Below are 22659 nucleotides of genomic sequence, written 5' to 3'. Positions count from 1 at the left end.
TTGAATGCATGGTGGCCTGAGGCGTCTTTTCCCCAGCATTCTTGGTCCAGCACTGAAATTCTAGTTTCCCCGTGGTGATTCCCACCTTCCCTCTGTGAAGAGTGAGAAGACCAGCAGTCTCCGGCACGTCATCCCTAGACGGCAGCCCTGCCATCATGAAGTGTGAGGACCAGGTGATGGGTGAGGGCATCATCTTTATTTTGTTTTAAAATAAAGAAGTTCTCTTTATTTTAGAAATGGGGGTGGCTACACATACGAAAAATGCCACAGAGTGGTTCCAAGTGGGAAAACTTACAGAAAAAAAAAATGTTCCCTGCCCCCCACCCCATAGTCATCACCTCACTGAGGTAAGGCTGTGCCATTTTCCCATGGCCTTAAAACAACAACAACAACCACCACCCGACCCATCTGTCCAGTGAAATCCTCTGCCATCTCCCTGCTGGGTGATGGAGTCCCGGGTTCTGGCTCAGTCAGACTTCTCCTTCTCCTTCATGTGTAAGAAGACGATGCTGAAGATGAAGAGCCCGGCCATCATGGAGAAGGCACTGGCGTAGTAGGGATAGGCTGAGGGGATGAAGCGCTCATACTGTGTGTGCTGGAGTGGTCTCACTGACACCTGTGAAAGGACAGAGGCAGCGGGCCTTGGTGGCCAGGAGGCCTAAGGACACCCACTGGCCAGCAACGGATTAGACTGCCCCTTGCTTACCTGGGTGGAGGAGTACAGGTGTGTGTAGCCTAGCCGGTTGTAATCCACTTTGAACTGGAAGACACCGTACACATCAGGCAGCTTGAACTGCACACTGTACTTGCCACCTGGGAAGCAGCAGCACTCCGATCAGGAGGGTTTCTCAGAGGGACGTGTGTCCCGAGGCGGGCAGGTGGCTGCTCTGTGTGGCTCTCTGACAGGCATCACTTACCTTTCCTCTTCAAGAAGGTCCTCACAAAGGGGTCAATGCGCACGAACTCCAGCTGGATGTCGTCACCATCAAAGGGGACCCACTTGCCATTGGAGAGCTGTTCGATCACGATGCTGTACTCCTGAGATTAGAGGCTGGGTCAGCGGGAGTGCCCGCAGCTGGACGGGAGCCACTACCCAGAGACAGCGGGGACTCGAGGCCTCCTGCGGCCTGGGAGGCCCCCGCTGCCCAGTCACAGCGCACAGCTGAGCACTCCTGAGCAGGGCCAACGGCCGGCAGCACCTCTCCCTTCCCTGGGCCTGAGGTCCTCAGCAGAGTCCCCGCCATCCTGAGTCAGGCACTGACAAATGTCCAGGCCCCGACAAGTGACCTACAAAGTCCAACCCAGAGCTCCACCTGCCATGTCACTTTTCTGGTAACTGACTTCCCTGCCCATTCAGTTAGCAATGGTGGCCGGCTCTGCATCTCTGTGGACTCTCTTAGGGATAGAGTGAAGATACATACTCATCCTGGGTACCCCTGAGGCTTCTGAGTTAACTGATCCGCCCTGGTCAAAACCTGAGGACCTGCCCACCCCAGGAGCTCTTACCACCAGGTCGGTGACCGTGTAGGCATTGGGTGGGGCCGTCTCGCCCACCCGATGATGGGACACAGGCCCCACTCGGAGGACACCCTCCTCCTTGAACACCCAGCGGGAGAGGGCCACGGCTAGCTCATAGTTGCCTGTCTGAGAATACCTGGAGGAGGGAAAGGAGAGGCTGCAGCCCACTTCCTGCTGGGTGCCTGATGGAGACCACGCCTGCCAACCAGGCCAATGCACTCTAAGTGAGGTTCTGAAAGGAAGCTGCACACACCCACTGGCCCAGGGTTAAAGGGAAAACAATGAAAGCTGGGGGCGGGGCTGCTATGGGTCATCTGCACAATCGGTCCTAAATCATTTTGGTGCTGGTGACTGAACCAAGCCTTATGCCTGTTGGCTGAGTGCTCTAGCAGCAAGCCACAGGACCTTCCAGAAGTGTAGGTGAGAGAGCCACTTCCACCCTGGTGAGCATTGGGGGGGGGGGGGGGGGCAATACCAGCAGCACTGTAACCAAGTCTGCGCATTATGGTGAAGCCCTAAAGACCTACTCCTGCACACAGACCTCATGTTCCCAGCTCTGGCGTTACCTCTGGGCGCCGGGTGTGGCCTTCTGCACTGCTGAGTTGAAGAAGGCATCGCTGAAGAAATCCAGGGAGCCACTGAAGATGACCCGGGCATTGTTCCTGGCCTGGAGTCCTGCGATCAGGAGAGTGTTCTTCCCCACCGCGTGGGGGTACTGGGGACAAAAGGGGCAGTCACCTGGGCATCACCAAAGTACCAGCGAAGCCAGCACAGCAAGTGGACAGCAAGCTGGACTCCTGCATGGCCATGTCCTCCACCCACCCGAGGGAGGACCTAGGACCACTGTTTACACACTGTCCCCAGTCCCATCATCTCTTCATGAGTCTTAGCAAAGCCCACCTCTCCCGCTTTGCTCTGGTTTTCAAATCCAAAGTGCTTGCCCCTGGGCCCAAGAGCTGGAGGCTGCAAAGGCTCTCACCTGGGTGATGGGCTTATCTGGGAAGAAGGAGTAAGAGGTTGAAGAGCCCGTGAGGATGTCCAAGACCAAGGGATTGTCAGGGTCTGCCACCATCCTGCAAGGGAGAGGAAAGCCAGCACTGAGCAGGAAGCAGCTGTAGGACACGGGGTCCCACGCCACCTCCCCCAGGGAAAAGCTCTTCCATTTCTTCCTAGAGAGAGAGAGAGGTCAGCTCTTCTCTTTTGTTCATCATCCATTCAAAGATGTGGTCTCTCTAGCCAGGCTGGCCTGAAGCCCCAATTCTCCTGCTTCGGCCTCCTCAGTAGGGCATACACCACATAATCTGGCCAGGAAAGATACTTTCTCAATAGCCAAGCACTTATGGTAAAACTCACTGCTATCACCTGGGGAAAGGAACATTCTCAACCCTAAATTTGGCTGGGCAGTAGTGGCACACCCCTTTAATCCCAACACTTGTGAGGCAGAGGCAGGTGGATCTGAGTTCAAGGCCAGCCTGGTCTACAGCCTGGGTTCCAGGACAGCCAGGGCTATACAGAGAAATCGTCTCGAAAAACAAAACCAAAATTGGCTTGAAGTTCAAAAACAGAAAGTGAGCCCTGATCCTCCACCCACTCACCCAACTCCTCGGAAGAGAATGGGGTTCAGAGATGACTTCCCAACAATGGTTGGGGCCTTCAGCAGGTTCTCAGTGTCAGCCACGATGAGCGTATGCTGCAAAGGGGCAGGAAAATAGGGTCAAAAAAAGGGCCCCAGGGCCAGGGAGTCCTTCCTGACTCCCACCTGGTCTCTAAGCAAAGCTGAGCTGAAGGGACAAGCCTGATTACCTGGCCAAGGTCTGAGACATCATAATTGTGATGGTCAATGACAGCTGTTTTCTCTTCATCAAATTCAATCCCGCACTCACTGCCCAGCTCCCGAAGAGGGTCACCTGCACAGATCGAAGAGATTGCCTGGCTGAGCCCTATCGGCAGGCCTGACAACGCACATCACGGCTTCTCCATACCTCACCCTCTGCTGGTCAGCTGCAGTGCCCAGCGCCTGCATCAAGCAAGTGCCACCTCCAGGGCTCAGAAGATGATTAGTGAGACTCAACATCAGCCTTCCCCCGTCCCTGCACAAACACACAACGTGGACCTGCACAGACCCCCTTAGCAAAGTCAGCAAAGGCACAGCCCCTGCTGCTTTAGCAGGCCTGAGCCTACCAGTGCTGGTCATCATCCCCCCCCCAAGAAACCCACACAGATGAACATGGCTGAAAGACAGCCTGAGCTGTTTGCTGCTGAAGCTGAGGGACCAACACGTGAGCCGAGGATGTGATTTTCACCGTGCCGCTGTCAAACTTTCAAAACCAGAATCTGGAACAAAATCCACCCACTGTCTCCCCTGACCTCCTTGCTCCCACCAGAGCAGAGGCACCCAACAGAACACAACAAGCAAATCACGGAGAAGACCAACCAGGGTCCTCCCCGTCTCCAGTCACAGGACAGAAGGGACCCAGGGCCAGATAAGCCCTGCAGCTGCCTCCCTGCCTCCCTGCCCGGGGCTCGCCTTGGTAGCCCCCACATATAAAGCTCTCTGAGCTCTGTGGAGAACCCCTGGAAAGCCCTGGAATTTCCTAGGGCAGACTTACCAATGTCGGAACTGGCGGCCACCAAAACACTGCCGCCACCGTCAATGAAGGCACTGATGGTCTCCACGTTAATGTTGCCTCCGAAATCTGAAAGAAGGCCCCAGACACCGTGACCAGACAGTCCTGTCCCCGCTCCCTGACAGCTGGATGGATCTGAGTGGGTTCCCATCGATCCAAACATGAGAGGGAGAGTAGATTCCACATCTGTTACATGGCACAAACCCGTGTTCTCAAAGGGAAGCTCAAGGCAATGCCTCTGTCCTCCAGGTTCAATCACCAAAGACATCCCAGTCACACTTGTTGAGACGAGAACACATATTCCAAGCCACATCTGTTCACTCAGAAATGCTGCCCTTTCCACCCACATTTCAGAGTAACGCTGTTCAAATGCTCAGATGCCTCCAACAGCCATAGCCTGGGCCATCGCTGGCAGGCACCATGCTTGGGGTCACCTTACAGTACTTTATCAAAGTCACTCCGCCTAAGCTGTTTGAGAAGGCACCGCAGAATCCAAAGATGACACTGTCATTTGGCCGTAGGGCCCAGTGGCCTCGCACTAACAGCTTCCTTGTTCACGGTCCCCACAGCACAACCATTCGGTGCTTTACGCATCACCCAAGGGCTTGTTGGTTCCCAGCATTGAAGGGTGAGGGCCTGTCCTGTGCTGGTCAGTTCACTTAGCAATTAACCACGGCTGCCATGAACCTCCAAACTGGCACTGGCTGGGGCTTGGTGAACTCTAGAGTTCTCTCCAGAGTGAGTCTGGCGGTCAACAGAAGACAGTCTGCTTACTTGCTACGTATTTCTTCTGGACTGGGAAAGAAAGACTAGGACAATAAGGGAAAAGAACCACTGTGCCAAGGTTAGTGAGGAGAGCCTTCAACCAGTGACCCATGAGAAGACAGAGGGGCGAGGCGGACAGCAACAGCACACTGGAAGAGCACACTAGCAGAACAAACAACAGGTGTGGAGTCTACTGGGCTGGACCAGAGACCGGGAGTGAGGTGAGGTGACCAGTTACTGGAAGGCTGGGGCTGGTGGGAGCCACTGGAGGATTCTGAGCAGGAGAGTAATGTGACTTCCTTGGTTCCAAGGTGGAGCTGGGTACAGGTGGCATGTGGATCAGAGGGCATTTGTGAGGCCAGGCTGTGAAAGCATTCCTAGACCAGGAGTAGAGGTGATGGGGCGCTTCCCATGGGAGCTGAAGGGAATAGCAGGAGCCGGGGGAAACACTTTGGACAGCTAGAAGAACCCACTCTTTGTGAACTACAGAATATTAAGTAGCTGCTAGGGAAAAGCCATCTGTGTGTCATCGCCTGAAAGGAGGAAGCCGGGACATCTTACCCCAGACAGGGACAACTTTATATTGTGACACAAAGGTAAACTGGAAAGACTATATACCATGCTCACCAAAACAGCAAGGCAAAAGAGAATCAGCCAGGGCTGGAAAGGTGGTCAAGAGCACTGGCTGCTCTTCCAGAGGACCCGGGTTCAATTCCCAGGACCCACAACTGTCTGCAATTCCAAACCAAGAGATCCACCACCTTTTTCTGGCCTCCAAAGGCATCAGGCATACACACAGTGAGACATACATGCTCACCAAACACCCATATAAACAAACAAATAAGAAATAGCAAAACGAACCGGAGATACCTAGCCTGGTGAAAACACATGTAAGGAGGCTACAGCTATGTGAAAGGCACGCATCTCAGCAAGATAAAAATGAGACTCCCCCATCATCTGCTCTTGATCTGGGAACACCAGGCTCTCAGGCCTGGAGGAGTTGTAGTCTTATGATCTACCACCTGCAGAATGGCTTTTTGCAGCAACCCATGTTAATGACGGGACAATTTTTGTACACAGTAAGTCAAAACAAAAGCTTCTCTATCAGGACCTTTGTTAGAGAAAACCCCCTTCTCCATACACAAAGCGTCTATCTTTTTGAAAGATAACAGCTCCAAGGCCCAGGCTGCAATTAACAATTTCCTCTACTGTGCTTCGAAACTCATCCCGAGACTCAGAACATGCCCAGGAACCACAAGAAGACAAAGGAGTCCTGCGCCTCGAATCCAGCCAGCTCTGGGGGTGACGCGCCGCCCTTACCTTCCACAGAGGGGGAGAAGATGATGAGGTTGTCATAGAGGAACTCCCCGTACTTAATGAGGGACAAGCTGGGGTCATCTGCGGTCTTGAAGGTGAGCTCAAAGCCCCGGTCTGGAGAAGAAAAAAAGGAAGCTGGAGCAGATGGTCGGCAGAGGAACCCTCGCTGAGCCGTCGGAGGGGGCCGCCACCCTGGGGCTTCCCAACCCCGGCCGTGCCCTCGTCGCGGAGCTCACCCTTCAGGCTGCGGAAGAACATCGAGTGCGTGTCCCGCACGTTGAGGTTGTCCAGCAGCACGAGGGTGCGGGGGCCGCTGGCGCAGACGCAGCCGAGCGCAGCCAGCAGCAGCCCACAGAGGGGCCAGGCACGGGCGGCGAGGCGGGGAACCATCTTCATCTTCTAGCGGGAGAGGCCGGCACCTGGACACCGGAAGCGCCCCTCGGCGGCCGCCCAATGGCCGCTCGAGGCGGTGGAGTACCACCTGGAAGTAGTCCGGGTACTCTGTGGCCCCCGCGGCCCGTGCCGCGGAGAGGACGGATTGAGAAACAGGGAACACTGCCGGAAGTGCTCCGTCGGAGGCGGAGTCTCTGCACCTTATTGGAAGGATGCGCTTGAGGCTCCGCCTCCTCCATGGAAAAGAGCCAATCCAAGAGAGACAGCTCCGTAGCTGCGGCCAATCAACAAAGCCGGGCGCCTTTCGGCTCCCACCGTGGGTCCCAAACCCACCCAGCGCAGGGGGTCGCTAGAGTTTACATTTCTTTCGCAGGCTGCTGGCCCTGGTCCCCTTGGACACGATTGTCGCCACTTGGACGAGATCGGGGCGGGGATGTCACCTCCTCGCCCCTCACTGGTCTAGAGGGCTAGGAAGCGGGCCCTTACCTATAGGGAGCAATGGGGTGGGGAAGTAGGCTCCCGGCCTGGTCCCAAACAGCAGGGGCGGTCAAGGGACAGGCCTAGCGATTAAAAGGCTCCTCACCGCCCGGGATTGGTGCCTCATGCATTTAACCCCAGCTCTCAAGTGAGAGGCAAAGGCAGGCGGATCTTTGTAACTTTGAGGCCAGCCTGGCCAAAATAGCGAGTCCAGGTCTGCCAGAGTTAGACAGTGAGAGCTGGGGGTGCCAGCAAGATCGCTCACCTAGTAAAGGTGTTTGCCACCCAGACTGACCCCGAGTTCGATCCCTGGGCCCCACGCGGTTGAAGGCGAGAACCGACTCCAGCAAATTGTCTCTGACTTACACACACACACACGAACTCAAGACTCAGGACAAAAAATTTAAAGGGCTAGGACTGTAATTCAGTGGGTAAAATGCTTACCTAGCATGCATGAAGGCCTGGATTTGATCACCAATATCATATAAAATCAGCCATAGTGGCCCACACCTGTAATCTCCGCACTCGAGGCGCAAGCAGCAGGGTAATTAGTTCAAAGCCATCCTCAGCTACATAGCAAGTTTAAGGCCAACCTGGGCTGTATGAGACCCTGTCTCAATATAAATCAATCTTGATATAAAAATTTAAAAAAGAAGCTTCTTGCTGCTAATTTCTCTGCAGCCCAACCCCACACCCACTGACACTGACTTTAGAGGTGTGCCACCCACTGCTCAGGACGCTATTTCAGGTATCCACCTAAACATCTCCACAGCGCCATCCCCGCTCTGCTCGCTGCTCTGAGTGCTGCTGGCCTCTAACACACACACACACCTTGAGTTGCCTATCTCCTGCCTGCTGTTCTTTCAGCTCCCTCCACCAGAGGTGCCTGCCCTCCCCAGGATTCCATCAGAGATCTAGTATCTTCATCCTTGGGGGTGGGGGTGGTGGGGTAGAGCTTTGCTCCCATAGAAACCTGAGCTGCCCTTCCCCTGACTGGTTCTACTGCACTGGCCTTTGGTAGCCTCACCTCCTATCCTGGCTTCTTCGGTGAACTCCTTGGCCCAGGGGTAAGGCCTTGGGCATACCACAGTAACTAATATAAAATAAGGAGGGTGGCAGAATGGGAGGGCTAGCTCAGGCCAGAGCTAGAACACACTCTCTCTAACCCTTCATAGAACACCATGAAGTGGGTGCTTCTCCAGTTGACAGAGGTTGTGGGCTGACCACAGGTCAGGCCTGGGATATCAGGGGGAGAGCTGTTACAGCCCCTGGGTGGGAACAAATGACAGCCAGATTCATTTCTGGCTGTCTCGGTTCACCCAGTTCCAGGACAGGCCCCTGACGACCGTCAAAACCCAAGCCTGGGCGGGAGGGCAGGTAACAGCACTTGCTGCACAAGCTTGAGTGAGGCCCTCGAACCCACAGTGGATGGAGGGCAGCCGCTCCTGGAAGCCCCACATGCTCCCTCAACCAGGCTCACACAATAAAGGGGGGATGCTTGGTGGTTGGGGATGTAACGGGGGCTGCTCAGTGGGCAGGGACGCTTGCTGCCAAGCCTGATGACCTAGATTCAATCCCTGGGACCCACGCGGTGGAAGGAAGGAACTGACTTCCACAGGCTGTCCTCCAACCTCCATATGCACACCATGTACCCCCCTACACACACACCAAATAAATAGTAAATAGACAAATATAAAAAAGAGAAAAGGAGGCCCAGGCTGGGGAGACAGCTCAGCGGGTAAAGTGCTTGAGGAGGGAACCTGAGGTTGCTCTATGATCTCCACAGGCGCATACACTACAACCCAGGCCATTTCTGCCTCAGCAAGCGTGGCTCTGCTTCTACAGTCACTTGTGCTGCTGGTGACAGAACCCCTGGAGCTGCTGGCTTGCAGCCTGAGGAAGCATCAGAGGGTTGGGGAGGGGAGCTTATTCTAAAAGACAGTTTATTAGGCAGCTTAGTGTAAAGCACCTTCTTTGGGCTGTGGTCCAGCCATAGTAGTAGGCAGGCATAGTAATTGGCTCCAGGTCTCCATCTGTGTCCCTGTGTGGCACAGGTTCCCTTGGAAAGGGCCAATCACACAGAGGCCAGAATCTTAGTCATCAATATGTTTAGCTTCATCCAGTGGCAGCTTCTGGGCCCAATGGTGAGGATGCTTGTGAGGGCCCAGTGGCATCTGAGCCCATGGAAGTAGACCCACACTGGCTAGTGTAGGCTCTGTGGCAGGAAAGTCAGTGGGAACATTGGCTGCTGTGAAGAGCTGGAGTGGGCCTCTCTCTGAGAAGGGTAGTCCAACTTCCGCAGAGCTCAGGCCCTGGGCCAAAGTGAGTTCTCTAGGGAACAGGGGAGGGAATGTGTCTTCCCAGGGCTAAGATCCCCTTGGCCTTGGGGACACTGGAGTAGGGGATTGGAGGCCTGGTTGGGGCTTCTTGGGGAGGACTTGGAAGTTTCTAGAAGCCTGAAGACAGGTAGCAGCAGGCAGCTGGATCACAGAGGCTCACTGCCGAAGCTGCTCTTGCTTTTCTTACGCTTGGCTTTGGAGAAGGGGATGTCAAGGGACTCCAGGCGGAAGGGCCGGGGCTGGGGCATTTCAGGGGTCTGGGTGGGCGGCATGGCAGAGTTGTTGCTGAGAGGGTAATTGAGCCCCGGAGGCGAGTTGTGGTGTGCTGTGGAGAAAAGGCAGAGGGCACCAGTGAGCCAGGACAGCAATCACACATGAGGCAGAGGGGCTGGCCATACCCACTCGCTGGCCTGAAGCCCTGACTCTGCAGCTGGGACCCCTCTGAGCACTCTGCTGGGCTCTCAGACCTAGTATCCCTTCTGCGTCTGAAGGGTCCAGAGCAACTGACTGGTGCTCAAGAGGCTCCAGCCTGGTACCTAAGGCACAAAGCCCAGCCCAGCACTTCTATGAGTGTTGACCCTTAGGTCTCAGTTTCCTTATCTGTCACTTGGGCAGTGTCAGGCCCTCAACAAATTCTCATTTCTTCCTCCTCCTTTAAAAACTGATTTAACGTCAGTTTTTAAAAGATTATTATTTAATGTGCATGGGTGTTTTGCCTGTATGAATGTGCACTGTGTGTGTGCAGTGCCCACAGAGGCCAGAAGAGGGCATCGGATCCCTGGAACAGGAGTTACAAATGGTGGTGAGCCACCATGTAGGTGCTGGGAACTGAACCTGGAGCCTCTAAACCACTTAACCACCAAGCCAACTCTCCAGCCCCTTGAAGATTAATCTTATCAACTTGATTGTATTGAGAGACTGTAGCACATACACCTCTGTGTATGTGTGTGTGTGTGGGGGGTTCCAGAGCAGAGTGGTCTCTGGGGTAGCAAATGAGGAAGGAAGACATGACTTGAAAGGAGTAGGACCATCTAATAGGCTGGAGGCCTGGATGGATCAGAAGGCAGAAGAAGGAAGTCCCTGTCAAAAGCTGGTTCCCAGCCACCATGATGTGAGCAGGTAAGTAGGTCTCCACCACCATGGTGTCCCACACAATCTCTAGCCCAAAGTAGTAAATCCTCTGAAGCTGAGAGCCAAATCTTTCAATCTACTTTTTTCAAGGGTGACCTTGAACTGCTGACCCCTTGCCTCCACCTCCCAAGTGCTGAGATGACAGGCAAGCATCACAAGCCTGGTTTATGTGGTGCTGGGGATTGAACCCAGGGCTTTGTGCATGCCAGGCAAGCGCTCTACCAACTGAGCCATGCTCCCAGCATCCTCCTCTGAGCTGTTTCTCTCAGGTATTCATCGTAGCAATGAACACTGACTAACATAATTACCCGCTTTGTGGCCCTATTTCCCCAGCTCATCTCCTCTAATCCCGAGAAGTGGGCATCATGCACCTTATTGTATACCCAGGGAAACTGAGGCTTACACAGGGAAAGGGTTTTTGTATCTGACTCCAAAATCTTCCCCATGGCCTATTTCCCAGTGGGTGTGGAGGAGGGACGCCCCAGTGGGCAGGACACTCACTGAGGCTCTTCATGGGGTCCGTGCTGAGGATCTGGCTGGCCCGCTTGGACCGGAAGTAGTTACTAGCAATATTTTCACTGTCGCTTCGGCTGAGCATCAGCTTATACCGGTCTTCCTCCTGCTGAGATTTCAGAGCCTCGTGAGCGACAGTCCCCCCCCCCCAGCTCTCTTGTCTATGCAGCCAGTGTGTGTCCTACCCTGGGCTCAGGAGCTCCTGGGATGCTTGGTGCTATGCCATGCTCGGCATCTCCTAGGCTGCTGCATCACTCACAGGACTCCTAGGGTAGGAACCCTGGCAGCTTGGACCAGGGACGTCACAGCCTCCTCTCACCTTCCTTGACATGGCAGGGGGAGCGGTACATGTTCCTTCCTCCGGCATCACCAGGGGCAAGGGTGATAGATACCACATAGATAGATAGATAGCCCAAATCCCTCCATGTATACACAATGCAAAAAGCCCCGGCTGTCAGCTACCTTTGTGGCCAACACATCTTCACTGTCCCTCTCCTGGGAAGGCTCTTTTTCAAAACTGCTGTGATGGGCTTGTTTTCCTGAGTCCGAATCTTTTGCACTGGGTAACTATTTCCTTCCATCCCAGTGGGGAGAGAATTCACAGGGCCAGATGTAGGACCCAGACTTGCACCAGTCACAGAGTTACATTATCCTGAACTGAAGTAGGCCTGTGACCAGGGAGAGCCAGCCTCAGTCTTTCCATAAGCTTGGATGTAACGATAGCCTCAGGCAGCGGTTCTCGGCCTTCCTACTGCTGCAATCCCTTAATACAGTTCCTCATGTTGGGGTGACGCCCAGCCATAATATTACTTTCAACGCTACTCTATAACTATAATTTTGTTACTGTTATGAATCGTAATGCAAATATCTGCTATGCAGGATACCTGATGTGTGACCTCCAAATGGGTCACCCACAGGTTGAGAACCACTGACTGAAGGGATGAGATCTTTCTTCCTTTTGGATCGTGACTGCCAGCAGCCATTTCCACCTGCCCTTCCTTGGGGAGAAAGCCTGAAGCTAGCTAGCTCAGAGGCAGGGACACAGGGCAAGACCAGACACAGAACCCTGACTGAGGCCCAAGATTCAGCCATGCCTGAAACTCCTCTACCTGCATGGATCAGTGAGGTCTCTATTTTGTGTTGACTGTTTGGCACCTGTCACTTGGAACTAAAAGTGTTCTGACACACCTCTGTAGTACCAGGCTAAAAATGTCTTCAAGCTTTTTCTTTCTTATGAAGTTAAGTCACTGAGGTAAATCCAGCCGTGGGCGAGCAGGAGACACCACAGGCGGTTACCACAGACTCTCCCTTTGTTCAGTACTTTTGAAGGGGAGGCTCCCCGAGAATCCAGGTGCCTAACATAGTGGCGGGAAAGGGCCCAGGCTCAGCACCTGGCTTTAGTCCCCAGGCAGGAGGGCAGCAGCCTGTGGCTTCCCTGACCCACAGCACTGAGTGGGCACCCCCAGACCCCCCCACTTCTTCTCTCTTCCTCCCTTCCACCTCAGGCCTTACCGTGTGCGGTTCGCCACTGTCCACCGCAGAGGTTTTGCGGGCTGGCTTGTTCTGTGTCCCGGTTGAAACTGCTATGAGAAAATAGAAACTGAGGAGCTGGGCAGAAGGTGCAGTGGGAGCAGCCCTGCTGGGGTGGGGGTCAGGCTGGCCGGAGGCTAGAACCAGGGGACACTGCCCGGCCCTGTGAAGAGATGATGAGGAAGCAGACGGCAAGAGGACCCGGATACAGGATGCCCACACCGCTGATCCAGGCTGGAGTCAGGTGAGCAGGACTGGGAGAGAGGCTGCTGCTACCCAGGGGAAATGGAGCTTGCTTGGGTTTTAATTGGGTGATTGGCATCTGTGGCTACCTGTCACTTCAGGGATGGAGGCATAAATGACCACTGGCCAGGAAAAGGACTACAGGATACCACATAGGAAAGTAGACATACACACACACACACAAACACACACACACACACAAACACACACACACACACACACACACGCACGCACGCACGCACGCACACACGCACACACACAGTGGAAATAGATCCACAGAAAATCTGACTTTACTCTGAGGTTCATCAATCTGGATGAGTCCTTGAGGTCATCTTATCCAATCCCTCCTTGTTAAGCTCAGAGAGGGACAGTGATCTTCATAAAATCACACAGGAAGTCAAGGGCCAGAGCACAGATTGAACCTTGAACAGCTGGTGTCTATCCATCGTCCTAGTATAACTCACTGCACTGGCTGTGAACTTGATCCTATAAGATTCAGTTTAATTTTTCTTTGCTTTGGTTTGGTGGGCTTTATTTACTCATTTTTATTTCATGTGTGCAGGTGTTTGCCTGTATGTCTGTATGTACAGCACAGTGCCAGTGCCCTCAAAGGCCAGAAGAGGGGACTCCATTGGAGTAGGAGTTGCTGGCAGTGTGAGCTGCCAGATGTGGGTGCTGGGAACCAAACTCTGGTCCTCTGCAAGGGCAGCGTGTTCTCCTAACTACTGAGCCACCCTCCAGCCCGTTCTGCTTCCTTCTTGAGGCAGAGTCTCACATATCACAAGCAGGCCTTGACCTCGCTATGTAGCCAAGGATGACCTTGAACTGACCCTCCTGCCTCCCCCTCCCCAATGCTGGGATGCTAGGCATGTGCGACTAGGCCCTGTTCTGAGATCCAGTTTTAACCGTGCTCTTTTGTGGGACGGTCAAGGGATGGAGTGACAGTAGTGACAGAACCAAGCCCCCCTCTGTGTTGGGCAGCTCTCTGAGGCATTTACATGTCTGAGCATACCACAGACCTAACAGCACCCATACCACCAACGACAGTCCCACAGAAGCCACACAACCCCCACCTGTCCGCCTCCAGAACACAACACTTTCTCAGGGCCCCAGTGACTGGATCCTCAGGAATACCATGTCTGTTGCACCCACAGCTTACAGGAAGAGGCCGTGCTTTGTCCCTCTGCAAGGTGGCCAGCCGTCAAAGAGACAGGGGAGGGTGGGGGCAGCCAAGCGCCTGACCTACTGGGAGACTGGTTTTCAGGATGATGGGATCCGGGATCTTCCAGAAGCCGTTATCCTCGTCCCAGCTCGACTCCCGCCGGATCTTCTCCAGGTTGCTATAGTTACAGTCCCGGCGAATGAGCGGCTGCACCTGCTCCAGGAGCTGCTGGAAGAGCATGGAGTCCCGCTCCTGCCGGCGGATGGTCGCCAGGTAATCGATCTTCTCCAGCTGGAACTCCGACTGCAGGTCCTTGATTTCCACCTCCGCGGCCCGGAGCTGAACCAAGGATGAGGTGAGCAGGGAAAGGCAGCTGAGCCCACGTCTCCCGACTCGGTCCCCAAACTACCCCCAGCAGCCACTCACCAACTGCTCCCTGGTTCTCCCTTCCATGTGGTCCCACTGACACTGTGTCCAGACCCCCGAACCTTCACCCACCATTCATGACCCTCCCTTCCAGCGTGTAATGAGTGCCTCCTGCATCCACAGTCCCGCAAAACATTTGTCTCAACCACACCCCGTGGCCCCAGCCTCAGCCACCACGCCCTATCCAGACATTTCTTCTGGAGCATTAGAAGAGACACACAGCAGGCACTTAATAAATGCTTGTGCAGAGAACAGAGGGTTGCCAGTTCTTTGCAAGGAGTGCTGATGCTCAGCTGGGGCGTGGGGCCAGGAGCCTGAGCCGGGGCCTCACCTTCTTCTGCATCTTCTCCAGCAGCTTGCTCTTGGCCCTCACTTCCTCTTGGATGGAGTCGTAGACATTGAGCAGCACCCAGTCCCCGCTGTCCTCGTCCGAATTCTGCAGCGCGGCCACCAGCTGCTTTTTGCGCTCGTCTGCGTAACGCTTCCGTCGCTTGTGCTTCTCCTTCAGGTCCTTGTTCTTAGCCTGCTCGCCCCCCACCACCTGCTGCTCCAGCATCTGCAAGCTGCAGCCAGGAGAAGGAAGGAAGGGGGACAGATCCTGCCACTGGGCCAGCATCTGCCACCCACTCGCTCCCCCACAACCCACTTCACAGAGTGGTAAACTGAGGTGCAAAGAGCTAAAGCTGCTTGCTTAGAAGTGGGTTCCTCCAAACAGTGTCCTGAGGGCTCAGAGCTGAGCCACCCCCAATACTGACGGGGCCTGCAGCAGAGCAGGATCATAGCCCTGCTCCATCAGCACAGGGGTGGCGCGCCACAGTTCTTATCTGTTATGGAACAGACGCATCCCAGCAGGTGACTGAGTGGAAACTGGTGCCCGTGTGGCTCTGGGTCACAGCTCTGCCTGCCTGGCCTGCTGTGGCCCCTCCCCGGCCCCATTGCCCCTCTTACGGCAGAGGCAGGAGGAGGCTGGTGTGGGCTCAGTAGAGGTTGAGAAGCAGGTCTCACCTCCCCCCCAGCCTGGGCCACAATTCCTCCACCTCCAACCTTGGGCACTAGGCTCCTGACCCCTGAACCCGCTGCTCACCGGGCCAGCACCCGCTGCTGATCCACAGGCTGCAGCTCCTCAGTCAGCACAGCCACTTCCACGCCTACACCCTCCCTTCTCACACTCGCCATGGCCAGCAAGGGCTGAGGCTGGGCCACCTCGGCCACCTGAGCCACGTGGGCTTCAGACTCCATCCACACGCCAGTCTCTGCCTCAGACACCACCTCTTCAGCCACCTTCAGGCCTACATCGGGCTCCTGGACACAGAGGGAAACAAGATGGGATGAGACACGAATGAACCTGCACAGTTCACCCCCTGCCTCAGACACACCAGGCTGAGCATCCCTAATTCCAAAGTCTAAAACCCAACATGCATAGAAATCGGAAAAGCTTTGAGCTCCTGGGTGCTCCAAAAGTTTCATGTGTCAGCGGCTGGGGAGGTTCTCGATGATTAATGCGCTTGTAAACATTCAGATCCCCAGAACCCATGTAAATTCCGTGTAACTCCAGCCGCAGAAGGCGAGAGTCAGGGGACCCCGGAGCAAGCTGGCTACTGAGACCAGCCATGTGCGTGAACCCTAAGGTTGGTTGGGAGACCCCGTCTCAGGGAACAAAGTGTAAGAGCAATCGAGAATGATTTCCAGCGTCAACTTTGAGCCTCCACATGCATGTTGACCCGTGTGCACCCCCAGACCTGGGCCCACACACATGCACATGAAAATGAAGAAAAACAAAAGGGCTCGGATACCAGGATGTTATGGGCTGAAGACGACAGGGGTACAACCTGCAGCGAGCTATAAAAAGTTGGACTCAAACTAATTCTTACCACAATCACCCTCACCAACACCCCTGATGGGTTCCCAGCCTCCTCTCTTGAGTTCTCTAACCCAGTCACCAAGGCAGGCAGGATAATTCTCTCAAAAATATGAACTGACTCCAGTGTCCCTTTCCTACTAGAACCTTCCATTGCTGCCCATGGAATTCATCCACAGGAAACTCTGGTCTCCTTCCTGACTGCTGGCCCTCCCCCACGTTTCTTCCAGGCATCCTTGGCACCCCATCTGTCCACCTTGGTGCCCCCCCCACCCCGGGCCAGGACCTTGGTGTCTTGTTCAGGAGTTCTTTGGGCATGAAACACTCTTCCTGGCTTCTCCTCCTGCCTCGGGCTCACCTCCTAGCAGGGGCCTCCCACCATTTTGTCTACCACACCCTGTCCTGTGACCATGCCTGGAGGCTTGAAGGCTATCGTGGCTCTTCCCCATCTGCCGCACTGTCCCAAGCAGAAGACAAAGGGTATCCTATCCAGGTTGTGTGCCACCGGACTACAGGGGGTCCCGGATGGGGACTTAGGACCACCAGGCCTGCCTGCAGCCCTCATCCTCTGTGCATACCTGCCTTTGCTCATATAAGACAAGGGCCTCCAATGCCATTGTCACAGAAGGCCCCCTATTCACATCACCCATGCACAGTGTGGCAGTCTCATTGCTCAGCCATGGGACACCTGCCTGGGGACGGTGGAGGCAAAGAAACCTAGTCCCCAAAGGGAGGGAACAGGTCAGACAGAGCTGGGCCAGGCACCTGGGGGGCCAGGCACCTGGGGGGCCAGGCAGGTACTCACAGTCTCGAGGAGGAGGCTGTCAACCACCTCAGGCTCTGACCTCATGTCACTGGGCTCCAGAAGGTCTGTGGAGGATGACTGATGGTGGGGGAAACAGGTAAGAAAAAAGAGGAACCGTCTGGGCCAGACCCCCTCGACTTCCTCACTGCCCCAATGTCACCTTGCCTCCTTGGGGGTTGCAGACCCACCCATGACCTCCCCTGCCTGCCTGCTGCTGCTGTAGGGGTGAAGAGGTGAGGGGCAGAGACAGGGCACAGGTGAGGACCTATGGTGTTCCAGATGTGCTCTGTGTTGTTTCATGCAAGGCACAAACTGGCATCTCCTCTATTCAGAGGCGGAAACCGTGGCTTAGAGAGGCAAATGGTCAACGTTGCTCCATGAAGTGGGAGCTGGGATTTCAAAGGCTGTTAAATGTGTGTGCATATGCACATACATGTGCTTATATGAAGAAAACAGAGAGAAATGGGGAGAAAAAAAGAAACATTTTCTTAAAACAGGAAGGGACCAGAGATTGGGTAGGAAGGGACAGGGGAGTCACCCCCAAGTCCTGTTGTCTTGAAGGGCAGCCCCAGGCTCCCTGGCTCTCTTAGGCTCAGGATCACTATGGCAACTCAGTAACCCTGCCCCCTTCCTACACACACCATGTCCCATCAAAGGAACGGGTGCCTGCCTAACATGACCTGGGGGCCTCCATCCCAGCTTTCCTAGTGTGTGTCTGACAGAGTATGTGTCCTTCCCAGACCACAGGCCAGCAAGCTCTCCAAACAGGCTACTGGGTCGTGGAGGACACATGTGGACACTGCTGAGCAGCAGAGATCAGCAGCCCTGTGTGTACCATGACCCTGTGCTCCCAGCCCATCCTGCCGGCTCCATAGGACATTAGCTACCTGCTCAAGGGTCTGGGGGACATCGGTCCGGGATAGGTCTGTCATGGCCACCGTAGAGGAGAGTGTGGCTAGCTTGGCTTCCACTTCGGCAAAGGGGTCTTGCAGGCTTGTTAATATCTGCAGGGGCTCCAGTGGCAGCTCATCCTCTTGGACATAGTTTTCTGCCTCCAATGAAGATGCGGCAGCTTCTGGACCAAGATATTCATCAGAGAAGTACCTGCTCTCAGCCAGCACCCCAGGCATGGAGAACTCCACGTTGGAAAGCTCATCCGGTCCAGGGAAGGCCTCAGACATGGAGGAGTCTTCGAGGGTAGATGATTCATTGGACCCGAAAGAAATCTCTGACCTGGAGGGCTCCACCGGGGGCAGTTCCTCAAATGTGAGGGGAGCTTGGCTCTTGGTGACCTCGTCACCAGGCAGGGTGTCGGGCATGGAGAGGATGGTTGGCTTCACCGCCGTCTCGTACTGCACAGCTGCGGAGTACTCGGGCCCGTTGGCTAACTCGGCCCTGGTCATGACCTCTGTCTTGTAGAGCACTTCTGCCTTGAGAACCGCCTCTGCAATAAACACGAACGTCTCACAGACTCCCAGGGGAAGGTGGCCCTACACCCACTGTGTCTCAAAGACCAGCTTGAGTCAGAAGCCCCCCGAGTCCAGCTGCAGTTCCCATGTCATCCATCCCTGCCCTACGGCCTTCTCTCCAGAGCCTAACTCGGCCTTCACCCTCTCTCCCAGGAAGCCATCCCTGAGCAGCACTGATGAGGCCCAGGGACAGAGCACCACAGATAAGTGTTGTGTGACAAGATCAGCTCTGGGCCCAGAGTGCCTGGATTCCAGCCCTGACTCCACTTCCTCAGCTGTGTGGCTAAAGACAAGTTACCTCTCCTCCCTGGGCCCTGTTTTCTCACCTACAGGCGGAGGGTAACTGAGGTCCTGCCTGGCTGAATTGTACAGGGTAGGGAGGCCTGAGCCTGCCATGCAGAGGACCGTCACACATCTGTCACTAAGAGGGCAGTCTGGAGGGGGGCTCCCGAGCTGCGCCAGGGCAGCACACACCTGTTTCCTTCTCCTTACGGAGATTCTCCTCCAGCGTGGACAGCTTCACGTCATAGGAGTTACGCATGGCAGTGATGTCCTCCTGCAGCCTGACGCGAGACTCTTGCTCCGCCTCATAGTCAGCCTTCAGGCGGGCCAGACGCTCCTCATACTCCTGGGCGGTGGGGTGAGAGACACGGTTAGTGGCCACCACTCAGAACCAGCCTTCAGAACTGACCTACAGTTCTAGATACTCAGACAACACAGGAGAGGATGAGGTGAGAGTCCCTTTGTCACATGGGGGTGACAGTTTGCGGGTGACATCCCTCTTCACTGTCCTCTGTGAGGTTTTGATGGACGAATGCTTTCCATGTGTGTTTTCAGCCTAATTCTCCCACACTACACTGCGTCACGAATGCCTTTCCTCATCTAGTTAAGCTTCTACCCAGTGGTACTCTAGCCACTGGTAATGAAGTATGTCGCTATTCCCGGGCTTCCCTCTCCCTCTCCGCTGTCGCCGCTGGCTCCTGTCTCAACAGCATCCCACTCGACCCCCACGTCCACTCTTGCTCCACCTCAGCTATCCCCACACTTCTGCTACCCACCCCTGTGACACCATACCCGCTGCCTACGGTGGGTGGCTTCCAGGTTCATGGACAGTCCAAGCTTCTTGACTAGACCTGAGTCCCCATGTGATGGGACACTGCTGGCCCTTAAACATCCTCTTTTCCTTTTCTTTCTTTCTTTTTCTCTCTCTCTCTCTCCCTCCCTCCTACCCTCCCTCCCTCCCTTCCTCCCTTCCTTTTTTTCTTATCATTGTTTTAAGTTATTACTATTTTAAGTGTATGGGTGTTTTGCTAGTAGGTATATCTGTGTACTATGTATGTGGGCTAGAAAGGGTGTTGGATTTTCTGAAACTAGTATTATAGCTAGTGTGAGCCACTTTGGGTATGCCAGGAATTGAACCCAGGCCCTCTGGATCAATAACTAGTGCCCTTAACCACTGAGCCATCTCTCCAGCTCCTTCTTTTAAAATTAACAACAAGTTTTTGCTGCTGCTGCTGCTGCTGCTGTTTCCTGTGCTGAGCATCGAACCCTGGTCTTCACGTATGGTGGGTGTAATGGGTTGTCAACTTGATTGTTGTTCTGGCTCACTTTAATTGTCAACTTGAGACAACCGACAGTCACCTGGGCAGAGTCTCACTGAGAGACTGTCGATGTTGGTTGGCCTGTGCTCATGCAGGTGGGGATTGTCTAGACTATGTCAACTGTTGCAGGAAGATGCGACCCACAGTGGGTGATACTATTCCTTAGGAAGGAAGACCTGAGTGTGTAAGGGCAGAGAGTCAAGCTGGGAAAACAAGCATGCATGTTCATCTCTCTGCTCTTGACATGGATGTGCTAGGACCAGCTGTCCAAAGCTCCCGTCTTGACTTCTGCAAACGATGGCCTGTAACCTGGAACTGTGAGCTAAAATCAATCCTTTCTCCCATAAGTTGCTTTCTGTCAGGGTATTTTCTCATAACAACAGAAAAGAAATGAGTGTAACTGGCAACCTGAACGGACTGAGAAGCACCCAGATTAGTGAGGAGGCACACCTCTGAATGTGTCTGTGGCGATGCTTCCAGAGAGGGCCGGTGAACAGGGGAGCATCTGCCCTGGAGATGGAGCACGCCATCCCATAAGCTAGAGGCCCAGGGGGATGGAGGGGAAGAAAGGAGGCTGCCAGCATAGTCTCTTTCTTTCTCTTTGCTTCCTGGTCCCCATGAGGTAAGCACCCTTCTTCGTGACACCCTTCCACCGAGACCTTCTCCTGGCCACAGTCCAAGAAGCATAGGACCACTAGACCCTGGACCAAAACCTCCCAAGCCATGAGCCAAAACACAATTTTCATTTCTGAGGTTGTCTGGGTCAGCCCTTCTGTGATGGTGACAAAGAGGCTGGATGCACACGAAGCAGGGGTAGTACTCTGAATCTGGACCCTCAGCCATCCACCGCTTGTTTCTGTTTGCTGTTTTGACTTATTATTATTGTTATTATTATTACTATTATTATTATTATCACATTTGGGGTTCTGGTAACTTGCTCTGCCCAGAAATGCCCACTTCTCTCATGCTTCAGGGGCTCCATGCTGCTCCCCTGGCAAGTTCATTCTCAGGGCTCACAAAGGCCTCCTTCCTAACCTGGCCATTCTGCCATCCATCATGTTTTCTGCTTCCACTGGTCTCTGTCCAGAGAGTTACTGTGAGGCCTCATCAGTAACGTGCGCACCCGGGGATGGCTCAATACATCTCCAGACGCACTTGAACTTCCTAACACATGCAATGCCACTCTCTGACACCACCAGCTCAGTCGCCGGTGTGCTTTGTCACCAACCCCACCCCGCCTCCTTCCTTACTCTCTGGAGAGCCCCATTCTGCACGGGATCAGTCTGCTCAGCCCTGACCCTGTGAAAGCCAGACCTCAACCCAGCCACCTGCACCCAAGCAAAACACACAACCTGCATGAGCACATGAATGCACACATGTGCACACATGCATGGGTATGTACACACATCTGCACGGGCACACTTTTGTGCACACACAGGCACACGTACCCACATATAGCGACACTCCCTTCTATTCTCACTATTAAATGGGGGGACCCTGAGTCACAGGAGGCCTGTTTGTGTGGCTGAGGATCCTCCCAAGTCTCTACCCTCCCTGCCTGTCCTGCAGGGTACAGGAGTTCCCGCCATGGCCTTTGCATACTAAATCCCATCTCCCTCTGTACTAGGCCATTGCTGGCGTTACAGCATGCCTTGGCCCTTTCCATATCTAAAGCAACCCTCCCTCCAGCTACGGCCCCAGTCCCACACAGGTGCTCAGGTCACACTTGCTGAGGGAGGATGGAGATGGAGACAAGTCCCAACCCTGCTTCTGTGTCACGCTCATGGGTGAGAAGGGACCTTGGTTTTTGCCCTCGTGTGGTCTGTGCGAAACAGCGGGAAGGCCACCATGGTGGATGTTCTACAGATGATGCATCAGAGGCCCACAGAGCTCAAACCATCTGCCAGCCACAGTGCCTGTCAGAATAGGGCTCTTACAATGAAAAAACTGGATGACCCTGCGAATCCTCCAGTCCAAACCTCCCCATTCTGACCGGAGGCCGAAGTCCAGAGACATGTCTTGGGCTCCTAGGTGGAATGCCTCCTGGCCAAGGTCCTCTTATATACACAGGGGCTTCATTCTAGGGTCTGACTATGCTAGGATATAGTTCTGAGAAAGTGACTCAGAAGAGAAAGACACACAGGAGGATGAGTGGGAAGGGGGAGACATCCACACCTCTGCTTCCCATCACAGCTCAAAGCAGAAATTCCAGGCTCAGAAATAGAGTCCCGGGACAGCAGTGGCTGGTGGCACCCTCTGATGGCCTATACCATCTACTAGGTTTTAGGCCGAAGCAGGCAACACCCATCGCTTCCAAGAGGTACCTTACCCAGGACTGCCTCTCCAAAATGAGGTGTGTTCTCCTTGGAGACCACTAGGGGGAGGCGACATCCAACCTACCAGACCAGAAGGTGCCTGCCTAGAAGGTTCCATTCCAGGCACTGTCCAGTTCTCTCCTCCCCTGAGGATCTGTGACCCAGATCCA

At 54.5% G+C, this 22659-nt stretch overlaps 2 protein-coding genes across 5 annotated transcripts in view; both read right to left on the bottom strand.

Annotated features, from left to right (window-relative positions):
- Positions 1–174: 174 nt before the first annotated feature.
- On the bottom strand, positions 175–8721 carry Ddost (dolichyl-diphosphooligosaccharide--protein glycosyltransferase non-catalytic subunit). Its single transcript, XM_006980889.4, has 11 exons — positions 6464–8721; positions 6231–6341; positions 4128–4214; positions 3322–3425; positions 3114–3208; positions 2498–2591; positions 2085–2233; positions 1507–1654; positions 918–1038; positions 707–813; positions 175–616 (listed from the first exon to the last, which is right to left on the bottom strand). Exons 1-11 carry the CDS (start codon positions 6621–6623, stop codon positions 467–469), a joined length of 1326 nt encoding a protein of 441 aa, XP_006980951.1. The 5' UTR covers positions 6624–8721; the 3' UTR covers positions 175–466.
- Positions 8722–9023: 302 nt separating this feature from the next.
- Positions 9024–22659, bottom strand: part of Kif17 (kinesin family member 17) — a 38641-nt gene continuing 25005 nt past the window's right edge. Inside the window, exons 7-15 of one of the 4 annotated variants that reach the window (XM_015999322.3) lie at positions 19048–19201; positions 17992–18548; positions 17105–17182; positions 15526–15743; positions 14773–15004; positions 14096–14354; positions 12593–12663; positions 11069–11189; positions 9024–9761 (exon numbers count right to left, since the gene is read on the bottom strand). In XM_015999322.3, coding sequence (XP_015854808.1) covers positions 9583–9761; positions 11069–11189; positions 12593–12663; positions 14096–14354; positions 14773–15004; positions 15526–15743; positions 17105–17182; positions 17992–18548; positions 19048–19201 — 1869 coding nt within the window. In that variant the 3' untranslated portion in view covers positions 9024–9582. The remainder of the gene's footprint in view (positions 9762–11068; positions 11190–12592; positions 12664–14095; positions 14355–14772; positions 15005–15525; positions 15744–17104; positions 17183–17991; positions 18549–19047; positions 19202–22659) is intronic. The other 3 variants (XM_006980887.4, XM_006980886.4, XM_015999323.3) reach the window with 3 other exon arrangements.

Source organism: Peromyscus maniculatus, chromosome 2 (genome assembly GCF_049852395.1).
Source record: "Peromyscus maniculatus bairdii isolate BWxNUB_F1_BW_parent chromosome 2, HU_Pman_BW_mat_3.1, whole genome shotgun sequence".
In the NCBI taxonomy this organism is placed as follows: domain Eukaryota; kingdom Metazoa; phylum Chordata; class Mammalia; order Rodentia; family Cricetidae; genus Peromyscus; species Peromyscus maniculatus.
This window is presented reverse-complemented; position numbering and strand designations above follow the sequence as displayed.